The following is a 19216-nucleotide window of genomic DNA, read 5'->3' as shown; positions in this document are numbered from 1 at the left end:
CCACTTTACAATAAGGCTCCCTTTTGGCAACTATAAATGTTAGTAACTCGTAAATAAATGGTCATAAAGAGATGCCAGGAAACATCAAGATGGTTGGGGGGGAATCATCTCAGCGACATCAACAGATACCAAGGATGCTGGCTGATGAAGAAGACGAAGTAGTAGCCAATATAAGGCTTAGTCATCTTGCCAAATAGTGAGCCTGTGTTGATGTTGTCCGGCAGAGGCTCAGTCAGTAGGGGCTTGGACTGGGAGCCGTAGGGTCACCGGTTCCCGGGGGCTGTGCACTAGCTGCCCACTGCTCCTAGTACTAGACTCCTGGTACTAGGATGGGTTAAAAGCACAGAACACATTTCACCGTGTGTGCTGTGTGCTCTGCATGTGTGACCATTAAAGAGGGTTTCATCCCTCCCAATTCTATCTATTCTATTCTATGTATGCAAACTATGTTAGAACTGGTTTATAAATGGTTCTTAACAATTGAAACGGTATTTCGATCTCTCTGTCTGTACACACAAACTGAAAGATTGAAAATAACATTTACTTTTGACTTTGATTCTCTCAAAATAGCTTTTTCCACATATACAGATAGCCTTGTTACAAAGGAAACTAAACATTAGTCAGGATAAGGTTCCCCCCCACCTCTTTAGCACGATGGGCACAGACACAGCCGGGTTCTTCTTCAGGCCATCCAGGATGTCGGGCGCCTTGTCTCCGTATATCCTCTGGATGGCTTTACGGTGCACGACCTCCGAGGAGCCGCCCATCGTGTTGTCCAATCGGAACTTGGCCTGCTCCTCCGCCGACATGCGGGACAACTTCCTCTGCACCGCCTCCAGCCCTTTGATGGTGGCCAGGTTGGTCTCCAGCACTACGTCCAACTGTGGGGGAGAAAACACAGGGGTTTTAATATCCATTGCTGTGTGTTGCAGAGTATGTTGGAAATCTAAATCTCTTCGGTCAAAATAATTTCCCCTTAGCACAATACCGCATCAGTTGCGCCACTTATGTGACAGACAAGAAGAGTATGTGACAGACAAGAAGAGTCCATTCTAATGTCTAACACTTAATGTGGAGAAAGAGATATCCTGTATGGGTTGATTGTGCGTTGATCTGTTGGCATGTAAACAAATGCATAATGCTGCGCTATACTTTGCGGCCTCGCCCGGTTGCATAGCGACGCTTATTGTTCAGGTGTCTTTTGATAAGCAGGTAGTCATATCATTAGCTAGAACTAGCTGGATCTGATCGATATGGACAAACGCGAGTCTAATCTGACGGGAGAGAGAGATCAGCTGCTGCTGACGAGTCGACACGCAGCTCTGCATGATCACCTGCAGCGGTGAGCGGAACAAAACACACACTTCAGATTAGAATATCACACGTATCTATTTTAATAACCTCTCAAACTACCGTAACCAGTTATAGACAGGGGTGCACATATCTGGTACGCAGGTACGCATGCGCGGCAACAATCTGAAATGCGTACCGTCACTTGTGTCACAAAGCGCATTTGCGTACTGACGTACTTGTGAAGCTTTTCCAGAAGGCGGTTAGATCATCGGACGACAGAGTTGGTCTCCGTGTGCACAGACAGGGCTGCTGTTAACGTCGGTCTGTACAACGGAACTGTGCCAAAACTACGCCAACCGGCTGCGGAGGGAGACTCCCCCCCCCCCCCCTTCACTGGAGAACTGCGCTAAAACAGCTGATCACAACGTTCACACTCTGTGGTCACGAAGTACTCCACAAGATTTCAACTTTAACGGACATGTTGACCGGCAAACAAAAATGTGTTGATGTGCAGTCAGGAGTTTTTAAATTCAAATGAAGTTACTAAAATGTTCCAACCATGTCTACATGTTGTCTTATAGCCTTCCCCTATGTCTATCAAATAAAAACAGAAACATACAGTACATCTCCGTTTCATTTCAACAACATTTATTGTCCATTTTTAGAGCCGAATACTCGTATGAGTCACAAATACTAAGAGATTTAAGAAACTATAATAAATAATAGTAATAATTGAATTTTAAAATGTTGTTTTAGCTCAATGAATGAAAGTAAATAATCTTTATCTTTTAGAAAAGCTACAAACAGACCTTTTGCCAGTTAATTAGTTCTTATTCTCTTTATAATACTTTTGCAATGTTCTACTTTCTTTCCTAGAGACAGATACGTCTGTGACTGCCTTGCTAGTACTGTTGTTTGAATCTTTTGATGTTTGCAATGTTTTGCCATTTCCCCCCCACCTGTGGTGAGATCAACCGACAAGGTGTAAATATTTTATGTCCCAGCTCACCTCAAAGCGCTCGTCCTCACATCTGTAGATATTCTCCTCGTACTGAGTCTTCTTGGAGCTGACAAACGTGGAGTCCTCAGACCAGGAGGGGAAGGAGACCCAGGTGTCATTTAAGACCTGGACATGGCAGAAACAAACACTGTGTCATCTTAAAGGCTCTTTATCATACGTGGGATTTGTTCAATTGTTTAATCACTATGTTGGATAAGATTGATCAAGAAAAGACCATGGGAGTTTCAGTTTACCGGTCATAGAAGTAATAACAAAACGTGAGTCGTTATACAAAAATATGGCATTAATAAATGTTCCATATTTAACTCTTAATTATAAGTTTCCCTATCAACTGTTGCCGCTCTTACCTCTTTACAAAGTGGAGTTCTGCCGGTGCATTTGGGCTGCTGGTAGCTTTTGGGCAGAGCTCTGTAACTGGAGCCTAGTCTCTTACAGGAAGCATAATCGATCTCCATGGCGATGCCCTCGGTGGCCCGTTCCTTAGGATACGATTCGATGTGGGACATTTCCCGATATCCCAGGAAGTTTTTAAACCAGTTGAACAGCTCTGGGAATTTTCTGCACAACATAAAAAGGGAAAAAAACAATGTATGACATATACTGTTCCAACAAATATTTTAAATTAATTTTCCAGGACTGATACTCACCCTAAAAAAGGCAGCACCAGCTGCACCAGTTCAGCCCTGGAGATCACCTCCTGGTTGAAGATGACCAGGCACCGCAGGAAGTTGTCGTAAGCCTCTGCACTTCGCAAGGCTTTGCGCACCTGAAGAGACAATTAAATATCACAACAGCATGTAACAGAGCCGAGTGGAGGTATATAACAAAAGCAAAATAACTTAGCAAAGCTTAACTGTTGTAATATTGATACTTGATACATACTTCTGCCCATCCTACCACCTGTCCTCTGGACCCTATCCCTTCAAACCTCCTTCAGACTATCGCTCCTGATATTCTACCGTCTCTCACCCATTTCATCAATACTTCTCTGACTTCACTTTCCAAACAGTCTCAAGGAGGCAAGAGTAAACCCTCTCCTAAAGAAACCCACTCTCAACCCGTCTGATGTTATAAACTACAGGCCTGTCTCTCTCCTCCCGTTCCTGTCTAAAACACTTGAACGCGCTGTCTTTAAACAACTCTCCTGTTATCTCCATCAGAACAACCTTCTGGATCCGATCTGTCTCTGAGGAACTGTACACTGGCAAAGCAGCCTCCCTCTCCTCTGTCATCATCCTGTTGGACCTGTCTGCTACATTCGACACGGTGAACCATCAGATCCTCCTTCGCACTCTCCAAGAACCTGGAGTTTCAGGCTCTGCACTTTCCCTCCTCACCTCATACCTGAAAGAACGTACCTACTTGGAGAGGGTCCGAGTCCGACCCTTGTCAATTAACTACAGGGGTCCCTCAGGGCTCTGTTCTTGGTCCCCTCCTCTTCTCCTTGTACACAAACTCGCTCAGATCTGTCATTAGCCCGCAAGGTTTTTCATACCACTGCTACGCTGACGACACCCAATTAATTCTGTCCTCCCCGCCCAGAGACCCAGGTTGTCGCACGCATCTCTGCTTGTCTAGCTGACATCTCTCAGTGGATGTCTGCTCATCACCTCAAGCTCAACCTTGACAAGACTGAACTGCTTTTCCCTCCGGGAAAAGATTGTCCCACTCTTGACCTAACAATCAACATCGACACCTCTGTTGTTTCCCCGACTCAGACTGCAAGGAATCTGGGTGTGACCCTAGATAACAACCTGTCCTTCACTGCAAACATCGCTGCTACAACCCGCTGCTGCAGATACACGCTTTACAACATCAGGAGGATGCGTCCCCAGCTGACCCAGAAAGCGACGCAGGTTTTGGTTCAGGCTCTTGTCATCTCACGCCTAGACTACTGCAACTCCCTCCTGGCTGGTCTACCTGCATGTGCAGCTCATCCAGAATGCAGCGGCTCGCCTGGTCTTCAACCTTCCAACATTTTCCCACACCACTCCGCTCCTCCGCTCACTTCACTGGCTTCCAGTAACTGCTACAATCCACTTCAAAACAATGGTACTTGCATACCATTCTGCGAATGGATCTGGCCCTTCCTACATCCAGGACATGGTTAAACTGTACACCCCAGCACGTGCACTCCGCTCTGCATCAGCCAAATAGCTCGCTGCACCCGCACTGCGAGGGGGACCCAAGTTCCCATCAGCAAAAACACGTGGGTTTGCTATCCTGGCTCCAAAATGGTGGAATGAGCTCCCCATTGACATCAGGACAGCAGATAGCTTGCATATCTTCCGGCGCAGACTGAAAACTCATCTCTTTCGACTCCATTTCAAGCGATAGAATTACTAACAAAGCACTTATATACTAACAAAAGACTGGCATATCTATTGCCAGTTGAGTACCACTTGAAATGTTTGGCTCTATGAAACCTGATGTACTTTTATGATTTTTCTTCAAGGTTGTATCTTCCTGGTCGAATGTACTTATTGTAAGTCGCTTTGGATAAAAGCGTCAGCTAAATGAAATGTAATGTAATGATCAGAATAACAGTTAAGGTGAGCATATCTTTGTGTTTTGCTACCTAAAGCAATGTCGTGTGTTGTCTGGTTTTGCTTCCCCTGTCGCGAGTTCTGATCGCTCAGTGATGATACTTATATGTATGGAATCTGTGGAATCTCTAGCAAAGCTTGTTTTTGCAGATCCGATAAGTATATCGATCGATTTATACCTAGAGTTCTGTGCTATGTGCGTTAGCATTTTTTCGCTCAGGGCTCATTTAGATGCTTCTTGTGAGACTTGTGTTTTGTTTCAGTAAAAATGGTTCATACCGTCAGTTAGCTGAGTTTCTTCCCGTTTAGTGAGTATGACACATTCATAGTTTATTACATTTTAAGAAGCCAAGAGACAGTTTCGTGAAAAAAAACTGGGGGAAAAGCCATTATAGGGCTTAATGGGTTAAATCTATAATAGTAAATAGGGATGCACGATAATTATCGGGCCGATAATTATCGGTCCGATATTAGGAATTATGACGTCATCCCGATACCAGTATTAATAGCCCCGATAATATACAATATATTTTTAGGGTAAAAAAAAAAAAAAAAAAGGGGTGTGGGTGGATTGGGATGAGGGGCGCTTGTTTTTCACTCGGCTCCTCCCGTTTTGCCAGTACTGTGGTATTAGTGGTTTAGGAAGAGGGGAGTTCTTCACAAATCCAGTGCTCCCTAATACTTCGAACCTGATCAGTCACCTGAAACATCGCCATCGCTACGATGGTGTGTTAAAAGCGTACGAAGACGTACGTACATTTTTTTTTTATTATCGGTATCGGTCTTGAGAAGCAGGAAGTTATCGGTATCGGTTTCAAAAAACCAATATCGTGCATCCCTAATAGTAAACTATCAATTCTTGCCAATAGAAAACACCTCTCCGTCTTGCTTTTTCAAGCTTGTGCTTTATGTAAAATGCCATCTGCTCAACTTGTGAACTTTGCTTCCTTCCTTTACAACCCAAGAGTCAATATCCTATCATTTAATGACTGTTTGCTTCACATAGACAAAATGATGAAACTCAGCAAACACAAAAAAGCTCACCTTCTCAAAGAACAGAGATTCTGTCCCGACTCCATGCTTGCTGGCCTCTGCCACCGAGGAATCTTTCAAGTTCAGTAACTTGGGCTTTTTCTGTAGCGTTATCAAAACAAAAAGCAAGAGGACATCAGTACAATCATTACAAAAACAAAAAGGAAATAAAAAAGCAATAGAAGTGCACCATAGCTTCAGCAGGAGTTGAGGATGTACCTTGATAGGGGGGGTGGCCCCTGGAGTTGGATGCCGGCGGATCGGGCAGCCGTTCTGATTGGGCCGCTGTTTGTTGTTGAGCTGCAGCTTCTTAGCAGTACCGCCATGGTCGTTCCGTACAGCCTCCGCCTTCTCAGCTGTAGTCTTACTTAACAGCTAGGGGGAATAATACACAACACTGTTAAAGACCAAGGTGCATGTACATGCTCTCTTACACTCTGGAAAATCTATCTGAGGTGGAATATGGAGAGTTTAATTGGTACAAAAGCTCCAAGTAGGACACCAGTGCCAGCACATCTTCAGTGAAGTAAGAGGTAAAGTTCTCCGCTCACCACTGAGCTGTTGGCGTCGGGCAGGAATTGGCCAAACTCTGAGAGCAGGTCTTCCTGGTTCTTGAAGAGCCGTGCCACCTGAGCGTACACCTCCTGCTCCGTCAGAGCCGGGGTGTAGTTCCCACCGGCCTCCTTAGCGTTACGCTGCTCCTTCTGTAGTGGAGGAACACAGGTTTAGTGGGATTGATTTACTCTTACTTTTGTAAGAACTGTTTGTTTGTGTGAAAGGTCCTGTGTTAATAAAGTTGATCTCTAGAACTATGTGAAAGTTTACAGATGACTTCTCTTTTTTTTTTACAAACGCACTTCCCTATTACCTATATCAGGACTGCATCTACAGTGGGTTGAAAAAGGTAACATTTCGGAGATTTGCCATCATGTCACTGATCCAGCAAGGCCAAACAAAGCTAAAGAGGAAACTTAGGAAAAGTTGAAGTTAATTAAACAGCAACATTTTAAGTTTCACAAATAAGAGCAGTGTTGAGGGCAGCCCTTCTATATTGAGAGCTCTGCATTTTAAGCCCTGAGGAACAGAAACTATAACCATATGAAAACAACACGGTCCCAGCTATGTACTGACACTTCTCTACCAAGTGTGTGAGAACCTCTCTTAGTCACAACCACAAGTCTGCAGCTCTCCTAATCACTATTGCACCCTTTCATATGAGCAACAATATCATTAGCCGCGTTCACACCGAGTACTTTTCACTCGTACTTTCCGCGTTTAGTTCCGTTAGTACCCCTGATGTCGCGTTCACACCAAAAAAATGACTAAGTGCCGGGAACTTTTCACCCCATTTTTAGCGCCTGCTGAGAGCAGGTACTTTCCTGGGGGAAAAAAGTACCACAGTTCTGATTGGCTGGGCGATTGCAAACCACGCCCCGTAAAACTCGGAAATGTTTTTGTAGAGCCGCCATTTTATTATCCTCGCATTAGCATTATTAGCATTAGCATTAGCATTCGCCCAGCACACAAACGCAGAGAGACTAACTTATGGCAACACAAAAGAAAACATGGGAGCGGTGGAGATGAGGAGGTGTCGGCGTTCTGGCTATTTACTCGGAAGGCTTCAGTAGAAGTCCCCAACTCCGGGGACTTCGGGCGGCAGTATACACCGTGAAGTTGTTTGCGGCCTGCCAGTAAACCCAAAGCAGAAGAAGACGAAGTGACGTCAGCGGCTCATTTGCGTAATCTGCCCTCAGGAACTTATTCCGGTGTGAACGCGATCGGCTCTTAGTTCCATAGGGAAACTAAGTACAGCAAAGTACTTGGTGTGAACGCGGCTAAAGTATCTTTAAAAAAAAGGGACAAAACACTTTATTCAGTTTCAGTTTAGCCCCTGACCTGGTACGTGTGGAGGATCTCCAGGAAGGCTTTGTAGATGTCGGGCTGGCCCTGAAAGCGGTTCTTGATCTTGTTGACATAGTTGATGGCGTGGTTGAACTCCACGGGCTGGTTGTTCTGCATGGGTGGCCCGGTGGGGGTCCCGCTGAGTGGAAGGTGGAGCTGCATGGGCGGGGAGCGAGGAGAGGGGAAGGCCGGGATGGACGGATTGCTCTGACTGCTCGGTGTCAGCGCCTGGGGCTGAAGAGGCTGGAAGGACACAACAGTGAAGGTTAGAGTGGTGCAGGAATGAGTCCTAAAACCAGGGAACAAGTTAGCCTTTTAGCTATCATGAATGCTTGTCTCAAAGTCAACATATTTTTGATTGTTTTTTGGTAAGATGCCTGATATAGGGTTAACACAGGTCTATGAGTCTTCATGTTTGGTTTTACAACATGAAGTATGTCAGTAAACACCGCACTCGTGAATGTCTAAGGCGTCATAAAACGGTGGTTGTTAACTTGTGAATAAATGGGACTTCTAAACGTCCTCACGCTGGCACGAGTTCGACCTTTAGCTTCGTGCTGGTGAATTGAAGTCATGCGACTGAGCTGTAGTTTTTTTATAGCGTTATACCCTCTGGCTTTTGCAGTTACGCTTTGACTTGAATGTGGAAATGATCCTGCCAAACAAAATGTGTAATTATCATAAACGTTTGTCTGTCATTGAACTCATTCCAAAAGCCAATGAAAATGTCCCATTGCTTTTTGTCGAGGGGCCACTTGAGATGCTAACACGTCATGCCTGTGAACTGCAAAACATCTGATTTGTATTTGTTTTCAAACAAGATAGTGGAGAAGGGAATAACAATTGATATGTTGGGATTTTTGGCTATTGTTTGTACAAGTCTGCAGGTGTCCACTAAGAGTTTCTCACCTTGCTCATCTTGGTGGGGGTGGGTTGCGTCAGAAGGGGCAGAGCGGCGGTGGTGGTGGTGGTGGTGGCAGCAGACGGGAGCTGGGGCGGATGGAGGGGCGCTGCTCCTGTTAGTGGGATGTTTGAGACTGAAATGCCATGCGGGGTGATGTGGTGGATCTGACCAGGCGTGGTCACGTTGACCAGGTCGTTGCTCTGGACCTCGATCTTGTAGCCCGGCGGCAGGAAGGTGTTGAAGCCCATGATGAGGTCAGGGTGACCTTTGAAGAGCTGTGACACTCTGCTGATGACCCCCGGGGTGTCAATACTAGAACAACAGCGACACAAAAGACAGAATGAATTTATATCCACCATATTTGGTATCCTGTGAATCAAGTATTTAACTGAAGCTCCTATGTTTAAAAAAAGTACAATAATTTGAAATACTGCGACATCATGAATCCCAATAACCCTGACTCAACAAATGTAAGTTTGCAAGTTAAATTTGGTTGGTTAAGGATCAGATTGTAACTACTAGTTTTTAATGATTTAACCAAAAGTTTTAACTGATGCATGTGGGATAAAACACAAGTCATTAAAACTCAAATAAATGGTTACATTTTTCAGGAAGTGCAAGCGACAACCTTGCAGCTATGGAACCTCTGCATGTGAATGTTTGTACACACTCAAATAAGCAAAATGGTGCCTTCAGATCCTTCCATATCTTCTAGTTATCAAGCACTCTTAGCAAAAAATGGCCCCGTATTAATGTGCATTCACAAATGGCTAAATATTGCTATTAGCTCATAAATAGAAAATTACCAAAATAACAGTTTTTGATCAATTGTTAGTTCGAGAAAATAGAGAAGTTGTTTCAAAGCGAAACCAATGCTGTCGGGGGTTCTGACTTACAAGTTGTTTTGAAAGATAATGATGTTGATGTCGTCAAAATCTCATCATAATGTATTTTCCTAATCTGACAGATGCAGCAGCGACAGTCATCCTAATGTACTTGGGATGTGACTCGGGGTGCATTCAAAGGCTGCCAACATCGAGGGGCATTGAGAGTTTTACCAAACAAAGAGCAGAGCATACCCTTTGAACTTCAGATTGTTTTTAAACAAATGCCAGCTTTACCTACCACCTGTGACGGGGACAAGAGACCGGCCGTTCTCAGCAATGAGGTCAGCGAAAACATACTAATGGTCTTTGTGGAGGCCACAAAGATGGAAAGATTGAAAGGCTAGAAATTGACGTCACGTTTTTTTGGGGAAATGTGAGAATGGTTCTGGTCAAATTGCTATTATGCAAAAAAAAAACTAGTCTATTTGAGATGTATGGCCCTTTCCTTTGGCTTCTACATTTAAAAGAACTGTTCTATTAGGTGCCATGACCCTGTAGTTAAAAAGGTAGGACAGAAAAAGTAAGGACACTTAAAATATAGATTCTGGCTTAATTCCCACTACATTTGTCTCTATATTCAAACATTGGCCTCACCTTTGAGACTTGAACTCTTTCATTATGTCCAGAAAGTCGTTGTAGACCTGAGGATGGTTCCCAAACTGCAGTTTCACTTGATCCAAGTAAGACAGAGCATCTTCCACCTGAGAGAAGAGGGAAAGTCAATTTCACCAACATCTGCCAATCTGTTTCCTTCTAGATTCACTGATTTTGATTTATAACCCAATATTCAAGAAGTAAAAGAGCTATTAGATCATACAACAAATCAACAGTGACAATTAACCACAGCATTGCATTTTGAAATCTTGAGTAAATAAACTAATATTTTAACCCAGGTCTTAAAGTGTTCATTATTAGCTCCACTAACTATTTCAAACAGGGGTAAAGAGTAAACCAGCCTTTTTTTTTTTACCAACCATAACATTGGTCCAAAGTAGTAGAATCTAACAAATCAACATTTTTTTATGGTGTATTTTTAATACACAACTTACGCTAACTTCCTTGACATGAAAACTCAGTGACATTTGCCGCGTTTTACATGGGACGTGACAAGTGTGAGAATCTGTCAAAATGAAACGGGCCGACTGACCTTGAGCCTCTGGAACTGCTGGCCCTGTGCCGAGGCCAGGGGAGCAGCTGTGTGGCTGTGCCCTGACATCACTGAGGGCCCGTGGGACTGGACTGCTGGGCTGTGGTGGTGGGACCCCCCGTGGACCACTGGGCTCGGAGCGTGCCCATGCCCGCCACTGTTCTGGGGCACGGTGGGAACCTGGGAGAGCAGAGATACCTATAACAGCAATGGTAAGAAGTTAACTTCAGTATATCAGGTGGGTTAAATGATGGATAGCAATGTGACATGGTTGTAATAGGAATAATCACAACAAAAACAAGCATGTAAATCAGGGGTGTCCAAACTACGGCCCGGGGGCCAAATGCGGCCCATTATGAACCTTCCCTCAGCAAATTCAAAAGGTATAATGGAATATGGCCCACAAATGAAACTTTAGCTTTTTTTATATTGTAATTCTTAAATACAAAATGTACAAATAAATTACAAAGTAATATTAATGTGTTAATAAGCCCACTTTTCGAATAAATTCAGTAAATTAAGTTAACATATCTTTAAATTACTTATTTACATAATGAAATGAAATACACCCTTCCTATTTCTCCTTATTATAATCAATTTGAGGCTTCTGTTTTAAAAAAGGTCCCATGTCATGGCCATTTCCACTGATCATAATTCCATTGTTGAGGTCTACTAAAATAGATTTAAATTGTGCAATTTTCCAAACTCACGTTGGTTTCTCAAACAGCATCTCTGTAAACTACGTGTATTCACTGAATTTCACTCTCTGCCTTTAACGGCTCGTTGTAGCTCCAATAGCTGCAGCCCCACCCTCCCTGTGGGCACAGTGTGCTCCGATTGGTCGGGACGTTGTGAATCGCACTAAGCTCCATGGAGGTGTGGTTTCCTTGTTTAGTGATACACATCGAAACACAGCCAAACTCATCCTGAGCACACACAAAGTCACAGCCGAAGTAAAAACAGTAAGTGTGGCTTGATATTGAGTAAGAAAAAGGTTGATAAACGCTGTGAGAATGGGTCTGCAGAGAGAATTTTGCCGCTATCCCAACTGTCTGTTATCAGCCTGCAGCCAGGGAGGAGAAATCAGCAGAGCTGCCTGCACTGAGTGTGTGTGTGTGTGTGTGTGTGTGTGTGTGTGTGTGTGTGTGTGTGTGTGTGTGTGTGAGGAAGTCCGTGGATTGGTCAATTTGGACCAATCCGCGGGGGCTTAACGTAACGGCTCCGCGGATTGGTCCATTTGGTTCCGGGTAAAGCATTACCGTATCGCGTCATAGCTCTGGGCGCGGCTACTGGCCATCCTACGTCACAATACCCAGGAAGTAAACCATGGACAATGACGTATCTTCAACGAGGCGTTTTGGGGAGGTCTTTTCTGTGTTAAGAGTTTTACTCGCTACAGGGTGTACTTTGAGGGTTTTGACTCTGCACACCGTTTACATGCATACAAACCTTCATAACACACAAGGGGACGGCAATAACCGGAAAAGCTTGACATGGGACCTTTAAGGGATCAGCTGCCAACACTCACAAGAATACTTTACCTACATTTGATTGATTTTGCCAACTTATAACTGAACTTATGAGGCAATATACCTCTAGTGAGTGGCCCAGCCCTTCGTATATTTTTCTGTATGTGGCCCTCGGTGAAAAAAGTTTGGACACCCCTGATGTAAATCAATAAAAAGGGAGCCATGCTGGAAGATTACAGAAAGAAACATCTGCTTTAGTCTCTAACAGGCAGCACAAACTGATCTAAACTAATCTATGAGCCACAAATGACTTAAAACTGCTGTTTGACCTAGTTTTGAACTCTTAAGTCAGTAAGTTTAAAACAGATCTGCAGTGGACGAGCAGAGCCTACCTGGTATCCCTGGGGGACGGAGTACTGGACGCCTGCTGTGGGCTGCATGTTGTCGGGCACGGCCTCATACACAGCCGGGGCAGGGGCAGGTGCCAGGACCCGATGCTGGAAAGCCTCCGCGTTGCCAGCGAGGCGCCGCTGCTGGGACGCAAAAACCGTTTCCTGATCCTCCAGTCGCCGCTTCATTATGAACTCATACTCGTAAGAGCTGAGAGACCTGTGGATAAAAAGCATATGGAGATCATTTAATGCGGGAATCCATTAAATCAGCCACTTGATTTCATTTATTGTGGCAGTTTTTTTTTTTTTTTACTTCAAATGTGAATTTATGGATACATACAGTGCCAGCTAGAGGCTTCTGTTGTTAAGCTTGGGAAGACAAATATTACATAGTCTATTACCATAAATCCGATGAAACACCCAATGCTTTTAGTGGCCTGAGGGTAAACAGAGGTCAACTACATGGGAGTGTATTGATTGACTAACATGTTATAGCCCATGTCGATTTTGGTGTCGTACTTTGAATCATTTTCTTTTTGAAAATAGGTTTATGTGTGTTGTCACTGATTACATTTTTGAATAAGCTAACAGACGCCACATGTTACTCAAAAAGCGTGCTGATCAGCTCCAGCCTTGAACTGCATTACGTAAGAAAATGATTGTGGCACAGATATAAACAGTACACTCAAATTGTTGACATTTCTTATGAGATCATCATTTTATTTTTACAAGTTGACCTACTTTGTCATCTTTTTTTAAGTTCCTCCTGTCAACTGCAGAGATATCCCTGACGTACAACTCTTGGTTATCCAAGTAATAAATAATGATACTATTCTGCATGACACACGTATTAAACATCATGCAACTTCATCCCCAAGGTCTGTCATGTACTGTACACAAAGTGAGGTGATCACCGAGGGATAACGCGACGATTAAATGCCTCTAAATGTTACCATGCCTTGAATGTAAAGCTTGCAGTCTCCGTAGCCAATGAAACACACACAGCCTACGTCACCGATGCAACAAACAGGTGCTCGCTGTGGGAACGTGGGGGAGCCAGCCTGCCATTCAGAACTTCCTCAAGACAGCAACAACTGCATAAACACGTCAATGAATTGCGTTAAAACAAAGAGAAAGCTCAGAAACCCGACGGGGAAGAAAATAAAGTATGTTTCAAACCCCCAACGTCGAGAAAAAGTGACACTGTCAAGCTAAAGTGGACTCGACAACTATAGAGTCTCGCTCTGAACAGCCGCGGCCAACGAAAACGAGGCTGTGGTGCTCGTAGATACTTCATTTTAACTTGGTTTAATATCGATAAAGTCACAAAAAGGCAAATGCATATATGATTGCTAGACACATGCTAACAACAGCGCTTCACCATCCCCTTTATGGCCTGGCATCACAAGCACCGACCTCGAGTTACAGCCACGACGCTTTCTTGACGCCCGCCATTTAGAGCGTGGCGCAGGACAGCAGCAAATTACACTCCATTTCAAACAGGTAAGCATGACAAGTAGCTGAATTGCTCGCCTCCTGGCTGCCTTTCTACGTTGAAGTATACGAAAGCAGTTTTTGTATTAACTACAAGGATAACTTGTTTTGTCGACAGTGGCTGTGAGCTGCCAGTTAGCTAGCTGGCTAATGTAAACAACATGAGTACCCCAGACACCGAGCACCTAGCAGGGAAGCACATGCAGCTAACCATTAGCGGCTGGTTCGCTGTTACTGTCACATCTAAAGCCAGCATTAGTTATCGATTTATTATAGAACTCATGTCGGGTCTAGTTTGAGGTAATAGAGATTAAAAGCAACATTGATTTCCCATGTGGGGTACTTAAAACGGCTACTAACGGTAGATATAGCTAAAGCTGTGTTAGCTTGCTGAATGAACTCACCCCTCTCCCAAATAGCGAGCTGAAGAACGCAAATGATGCTTTGATTATCCGTTCTTTTTCTGGTTACCTGCTTACTCCTCAGGCCGGGGAAGATACCACAGTGATGTATATGCTAAAAGCAACTTATCATCGGCGTGTGCTTTAAAATAAACAGTTCAAGCTGCAAAGTGAAAATCTCCCGAGAGAGGAAAACAACCGTTCGGTTGGCTCTGGGAGGAGGCGGGGTTTCCGTGTGTAGCCCCGCCCCGACACTCGCTATTGGTCGGTTCGTTCAGAGGCTCCACGGAAGGGCGGAGTGATGTCCCCGGATTTGACAGCTTGAACTGTCAATCAAGGATTTCCTCGCACAGTATCCATGCACGCCCATTTTGACTTGAAGCGCGACAATATCAGCAGGAGTCCCGCTTGTATGGTGTGTCCACACAACTACAAGCTTGTTAATGAAAATAAGTCCTCGTATCTTACTTTTTGTGTTTTTTATGACAAGCCTGTCTCTTTGTCCTGCAGGACTTTCTTATCCTGCACAATATCTGCACACCGGTATACCTACATGACTCTTCCAAGACTGCAAGTATTCATGATGGACTTGTTGTATTTGTATAATATTGTTAATAAAAAGAATCAGAGGTTGCATTAAGCAATTGTTTTTGAAATGCACATGTTTTAATAAACTTGACTGCAAAAATGATCTTGCATTGCTTGCCCATGTAAACACAAGCACACACTCAGTATCACTCCATAAATACAAATACTAATAGCTTAGAATTGTTGTCAAGGAGTATTTAGAACATTTATATTGTACATTTTCGGAGATTGTTTATATCCATTCGTCAGTTAATATTTATGTGTATGTATTTGTATTTTGGAGCATATCCTTTCATAAAGTAGCCCACGATGGACATGATGTCAGCTTTATTTTTGCACAAAACAAGTAGTACTCCTTTACTAGGATATTATCTAGCCCCAGGATTTATGTATGTCAGTTGGTTTGTGGTAAATTGATAAAACAACATGTGTGAGTATAATTAAACAAAATAAATAATAAAGGTCTCAATACTCCGTTTTTACACATGACCCCTCTGCAGGACAGAGACAGAACATGTTTACCTTGTGTGACCCTTGGTAACCCATATCTTACTATATGTAAATATAGATTCAACATCTTGCTTTATATCTCAAATACAAAATATCTAGTATTAAAATAACCTGGTAGGACACAAACATTTCATTTTATTATGTATTATTATATTATGCATAGTGAGTCCTTTCTACATATCTCGCAAGCCTACTTCCTGGACTTTGGTAACACGTGACTCTGTATGAGGGAGTTTGCTTTTGCACTCGAGTCCCGCCTCTTTTTAAACACTTCAGCCAATCACTGCATTCAACCGTCATTACAAATGACCAAAAAGGTGGAACTTCCAAAATAAACCATCGCCCACGACAGGCGGAGCTGCAACACCAGCCCGGGATTCCTCATTCCAGGCTGGCAGGCAGAGGAGTCAGCAGCATCATAGGCTGCTCACACACACATTCACCACACAATACTCTACTATCCTCCCGACTAGCTTTCCCCACATTACTGCTAGCCTCTTTTGCAAAACGTATGCTCCAGACCGAGAGCAGTTTTGACCACAAAAACATATTTTTGAAAATTTAAATTTAAATGCACAATTCGAGTATTCTTTGGCAGCTTAGCAAGTATTTTATTTTTTAAGTTTTGTGCAAAAGCATGCAAGGCTGTGGAGATCCCTCTCCGAACAACACGGTGCCCACGGAGGAGGATCAGCCCCCCTGCATGCACTCCGCGTCAGTCGACGTGCGTATTTACAGTCTGCACTCTCCAAACAAAAGGCACTAATAGAATGCATCATCTGGTAATTGACGCTTTTGCATGTACGCTGGTGGGCACTCACGGTGAAGTAGGGCCTATAGGCGACCCGACACTGCATATTTTCAGGGCGGCAAAGATCCGATCCAGTTGCCCTTACTAAACAATGCCAAAGTCAAACGGAACGGGAACTACGCCGTCGCTGCCTGTGTGGAAACATCGGCCATTCTCCGCGATCCCATATAACACGCAGACGCATTTCTCTGCAGAGAAATAGGGCGACCGAGCACCAAACAAATCCTATTCTTTGTTTACTTCAATAGTGGGAAGTAAAATGTCTAACCTGCCTCACCACAACAACTCCCTCCCCCCTACGGATGCATTAGCGTATGCTCACACATCGCTGCAGAAAAAATGTTTCCAGACAGCGAGATGCCTCACATTTACAACACAGCCCGGAAAGAGTGTTTACAAGCCCACAAAATGACGTCCTGTAGATTTGGTCATCTATCGTGTTATGTTCCTGGCTATTTTGTTGTCGTTCACGACCGTAAAAAGCCCCCTTCAATTCATTTAAAGACACAACGAGGCGCGACTGACCCCAAGACGCTTTCCGTCTCGACATAAACATCGTTCACTTGTAATAGCAGCAATAACAATGGTATTATTTAGTTTAACCAGCTGTTACATACCCAGGAAAAAGACTCCTTACTCCGGATTCGTGTTTGTAACAAAATAGTTGGAGACGCCCCCCTCCGCTTGCATTGGCGCATACTGCCATCCACGTCACTTTATTTTGAATATCACCCGCTAAAAGTGAAGCAGCAGCAGGGAAACAACAGAGTCTCCATGGCTATCATCTAACCTCACCATCTCCACAGTGAAGAGAACCCACTGGGAACTGTGGCCTTATGTTGTTAGGCTCATCTAATATACTGATATAGGTATACTGTATTACTAGTATGCCCTCTTTATTTAGTTTTTAATACTTTACTCCACTAAAGGCTACTTCTTACTCCACTGAATTTTTGACAGAGCAAGATAGTTGACTACAAGTTGGCAGATTCAGCTTTCGTTAACGTATGACTTATCTTTACAATCAAAAAGAAAGAAAAGAGACACACACAGTCATGGTTACAAGTGACAATAACGAGGGGCCTATACATTTTCAGCATTATTTTTGCCATAAATTGTCATTTATTTCCCCAATTAAGTAACATTTCCTCTCATTCTAAGCTAAAGTTAGTTCAATATATAAATCATCAAGCCCTAACAGAACCAGCTGCACCCTTAACATAGTGCTAATATGTAAATGAACCGTAATGTTAAAGCTAGATAAAATAATACAACAATTTGAAACGGCTTGTATCTGCTTTTTTTTTTTTAAAGCTTTCACTTTAGATACTTCGAATTTCTGTACATTTATTGCACCAGTCAAATATGATATAAATGAAAATACACTGTCAACTTTGCTTTGAATCCTCTTTTCCCAAGGCCTCTAATAAGGTAACAATGCTGTGATTATAAAAAGTATAATGTCAATTGTTTACCTTTTTCTTCTGAAGATTGAAGTTAAGGAAACAACTCAAATTAGACTATTGCCAGAAGGGAATACTATAATTTCAAACTTGCAGCAGCTCCATTCATGTATTGAAGGCTGAGTTGTATGCAACAATGTGACACTTTCTGAAAACTCACAATGTATTCACACAAAACAAGTACATTATATCTCACATGGTTTACATTTGTGGTTTGTAAGATGTACTCTGCCCTACATTGACAAATACAGAAAAAGTCCTTATTTCTACATCTTAGCTTTAGGCTTTAAATGGGATGATCAGAGGTTTTTGATCTAAACGTTTATTATTTGTAGTATATCTCCAGGTGTAGGATTAAGGGCCTGTGATTCAGTGACATTGTAAAACTGGATTACTGGCATACCATTTAAAAGTAACTGAAAACTGTCACAGTGATCTTTAAAAGATGTTCCATCTATACAAAAGGGTTATAGCATCTGAATGTTGTTAAGACGTGAACACGGCAACAACAAGCCAAACGAAACATCGACTCAGCTTCAGGGTAAATTAGATCAATACTAAACAAAAGGTTTCTGCTTACACGGAATACTGATCTCCGACAGCTTAACTGCTCTGTTATACTGAGCAGAGAGCGGTCATTCTGCCAAGAGGACGTCATACCACACCCAAAAATAAGCATTGTTGAGAGAGAAATACCCACACACTGCAGTGTTACACAGTACTGGGAGTATACACGTCATTTTGTGGGTATTCCTTTTTCAACGCTGATGCTTACACTGCTTACTTTGGTGTGGTTTGAAAAGCCCACAGTCTAGCTGAAGTCACTGTAGTTATTGAGTGTTTGCAGCAGTGTAGGAGTCTTACTGCAACCCCCAGCCCTATGTTTCAAAAGAAAAGAGATGTTTGTCCTTCAGCTGTCAGCTCAAATGAATGGTAATCTTTACCTAGCCTTGTAATGAAAGAAGACTTTGGTTTAGGTTTGATTCCAGGAAGTTTAGAAATCTTCAAAACCTACACCCATTACACTAATTATTTAAACCTGTAGCTATTGATTCCTTTGTTTGGAAGCAGTTATAATCTCGACATTATAATGACTTTATAAAGTTGTTGCTGAGGTCAGTTGCCTTTTCATACGACAAGCAACAACATTAGCATTCATTACGGTTTAGTTTCTAAAGGCTTGTGAAATGTATTAACTCCTTTTTTGCTGTTTTGATCTCCACTAACTCTGAAGGGAAATACGAGGCTCGCTAGTGGATATGCTTCTTCTGTCCTCGCAAACACTACGTGGTTTTCCACCGTTTATTGCCGGGCCGGTTGAGAGCAATTTTGTGAAAGGCAAAACTGAAACAACAA

At 43.1% G+C, this 19216-nt stretch overlaps 1 protein-coding gene across 5 annotated transcripts in view; it reads right to left on the bottom strand.

Annotated features, from left to right (window-relative positions):
• sin3aa (SIN3 transcription regulator family member Aa) overlaps positions 1-17069 on the bottom strand; it is a 31263-nt gene extending 14194 nt beyond the window's left edge. For 3 of the 5 annotated variants that reach the window (XM_034084882.1, XM_034084886.2, XM_034084887.2), the window contains exons 1-13: positions 14492-14699; positions 12594-12810; positions 10733-10930; positions 10180-10286; positions 8704-9010; positions 7789-8037; positions 6444-6596; positions 6112-6267; positions 5905-5994; positions 2962-3080; positions 2662-2872; positions 2303-2419; positions 643-881 (exon numbers count right to left, since the gene is read on the bottom strand). In XM_034084882.1, the coding sequence (XP_033940773.1) occupies positions 643-881; positions 2303-2419; positions 2662-2872; positions 2962-3080; positions 5905-5994; positions 6112-6267; positions 6444-6596; positions 7789-8037; positions 8704-9010; positions 10180-10286; positions 10733-10930; positions 12594-12779 (2132 nt within the window). In that variant the 5' untranslated portion in view covers positions 12780-12810; positions 14492-14699. Of the gene's footprint in view, positions 1-642; positions 882-2302; positions 2420-2661; positions 2873-2961; positions 3081-5904; positions 5995-6111; positions 6268-6443; positions 6597-7788; positions 8038-8703; positions 9011-10179; positions 10287-10732; positions 10931-12593; positions 12811-14491; positions 14700-17014 lie in introns of those variants that run through there. The other 2 variants (XM_034084885.1, XM_034084883.1) reach the window with 2 other exon arrangements.
• Positions 17070-19216: the final 2147 nt, after the last annotated feature.

Source organism: Pseudochaenichthys georgianus, chromosome 6 (genome assembly GCF_902827115.2).
Source record: "Pseudochaenichthys georgianus chromosome 6, fPseGeo1.2, whole genome shotgun sequence".
Taxonomy (NCBI): domain Eukaryota; kingdom Metazoa; phylum Chordata; class Actinopteri; order Perciformes; family Channichthyidae; genus Pseudochaenichthys; species Pseudochaenichthys georgianus.
This window is presented reverse-complemented; position numbering and strand designations above follow the sequence as displayed.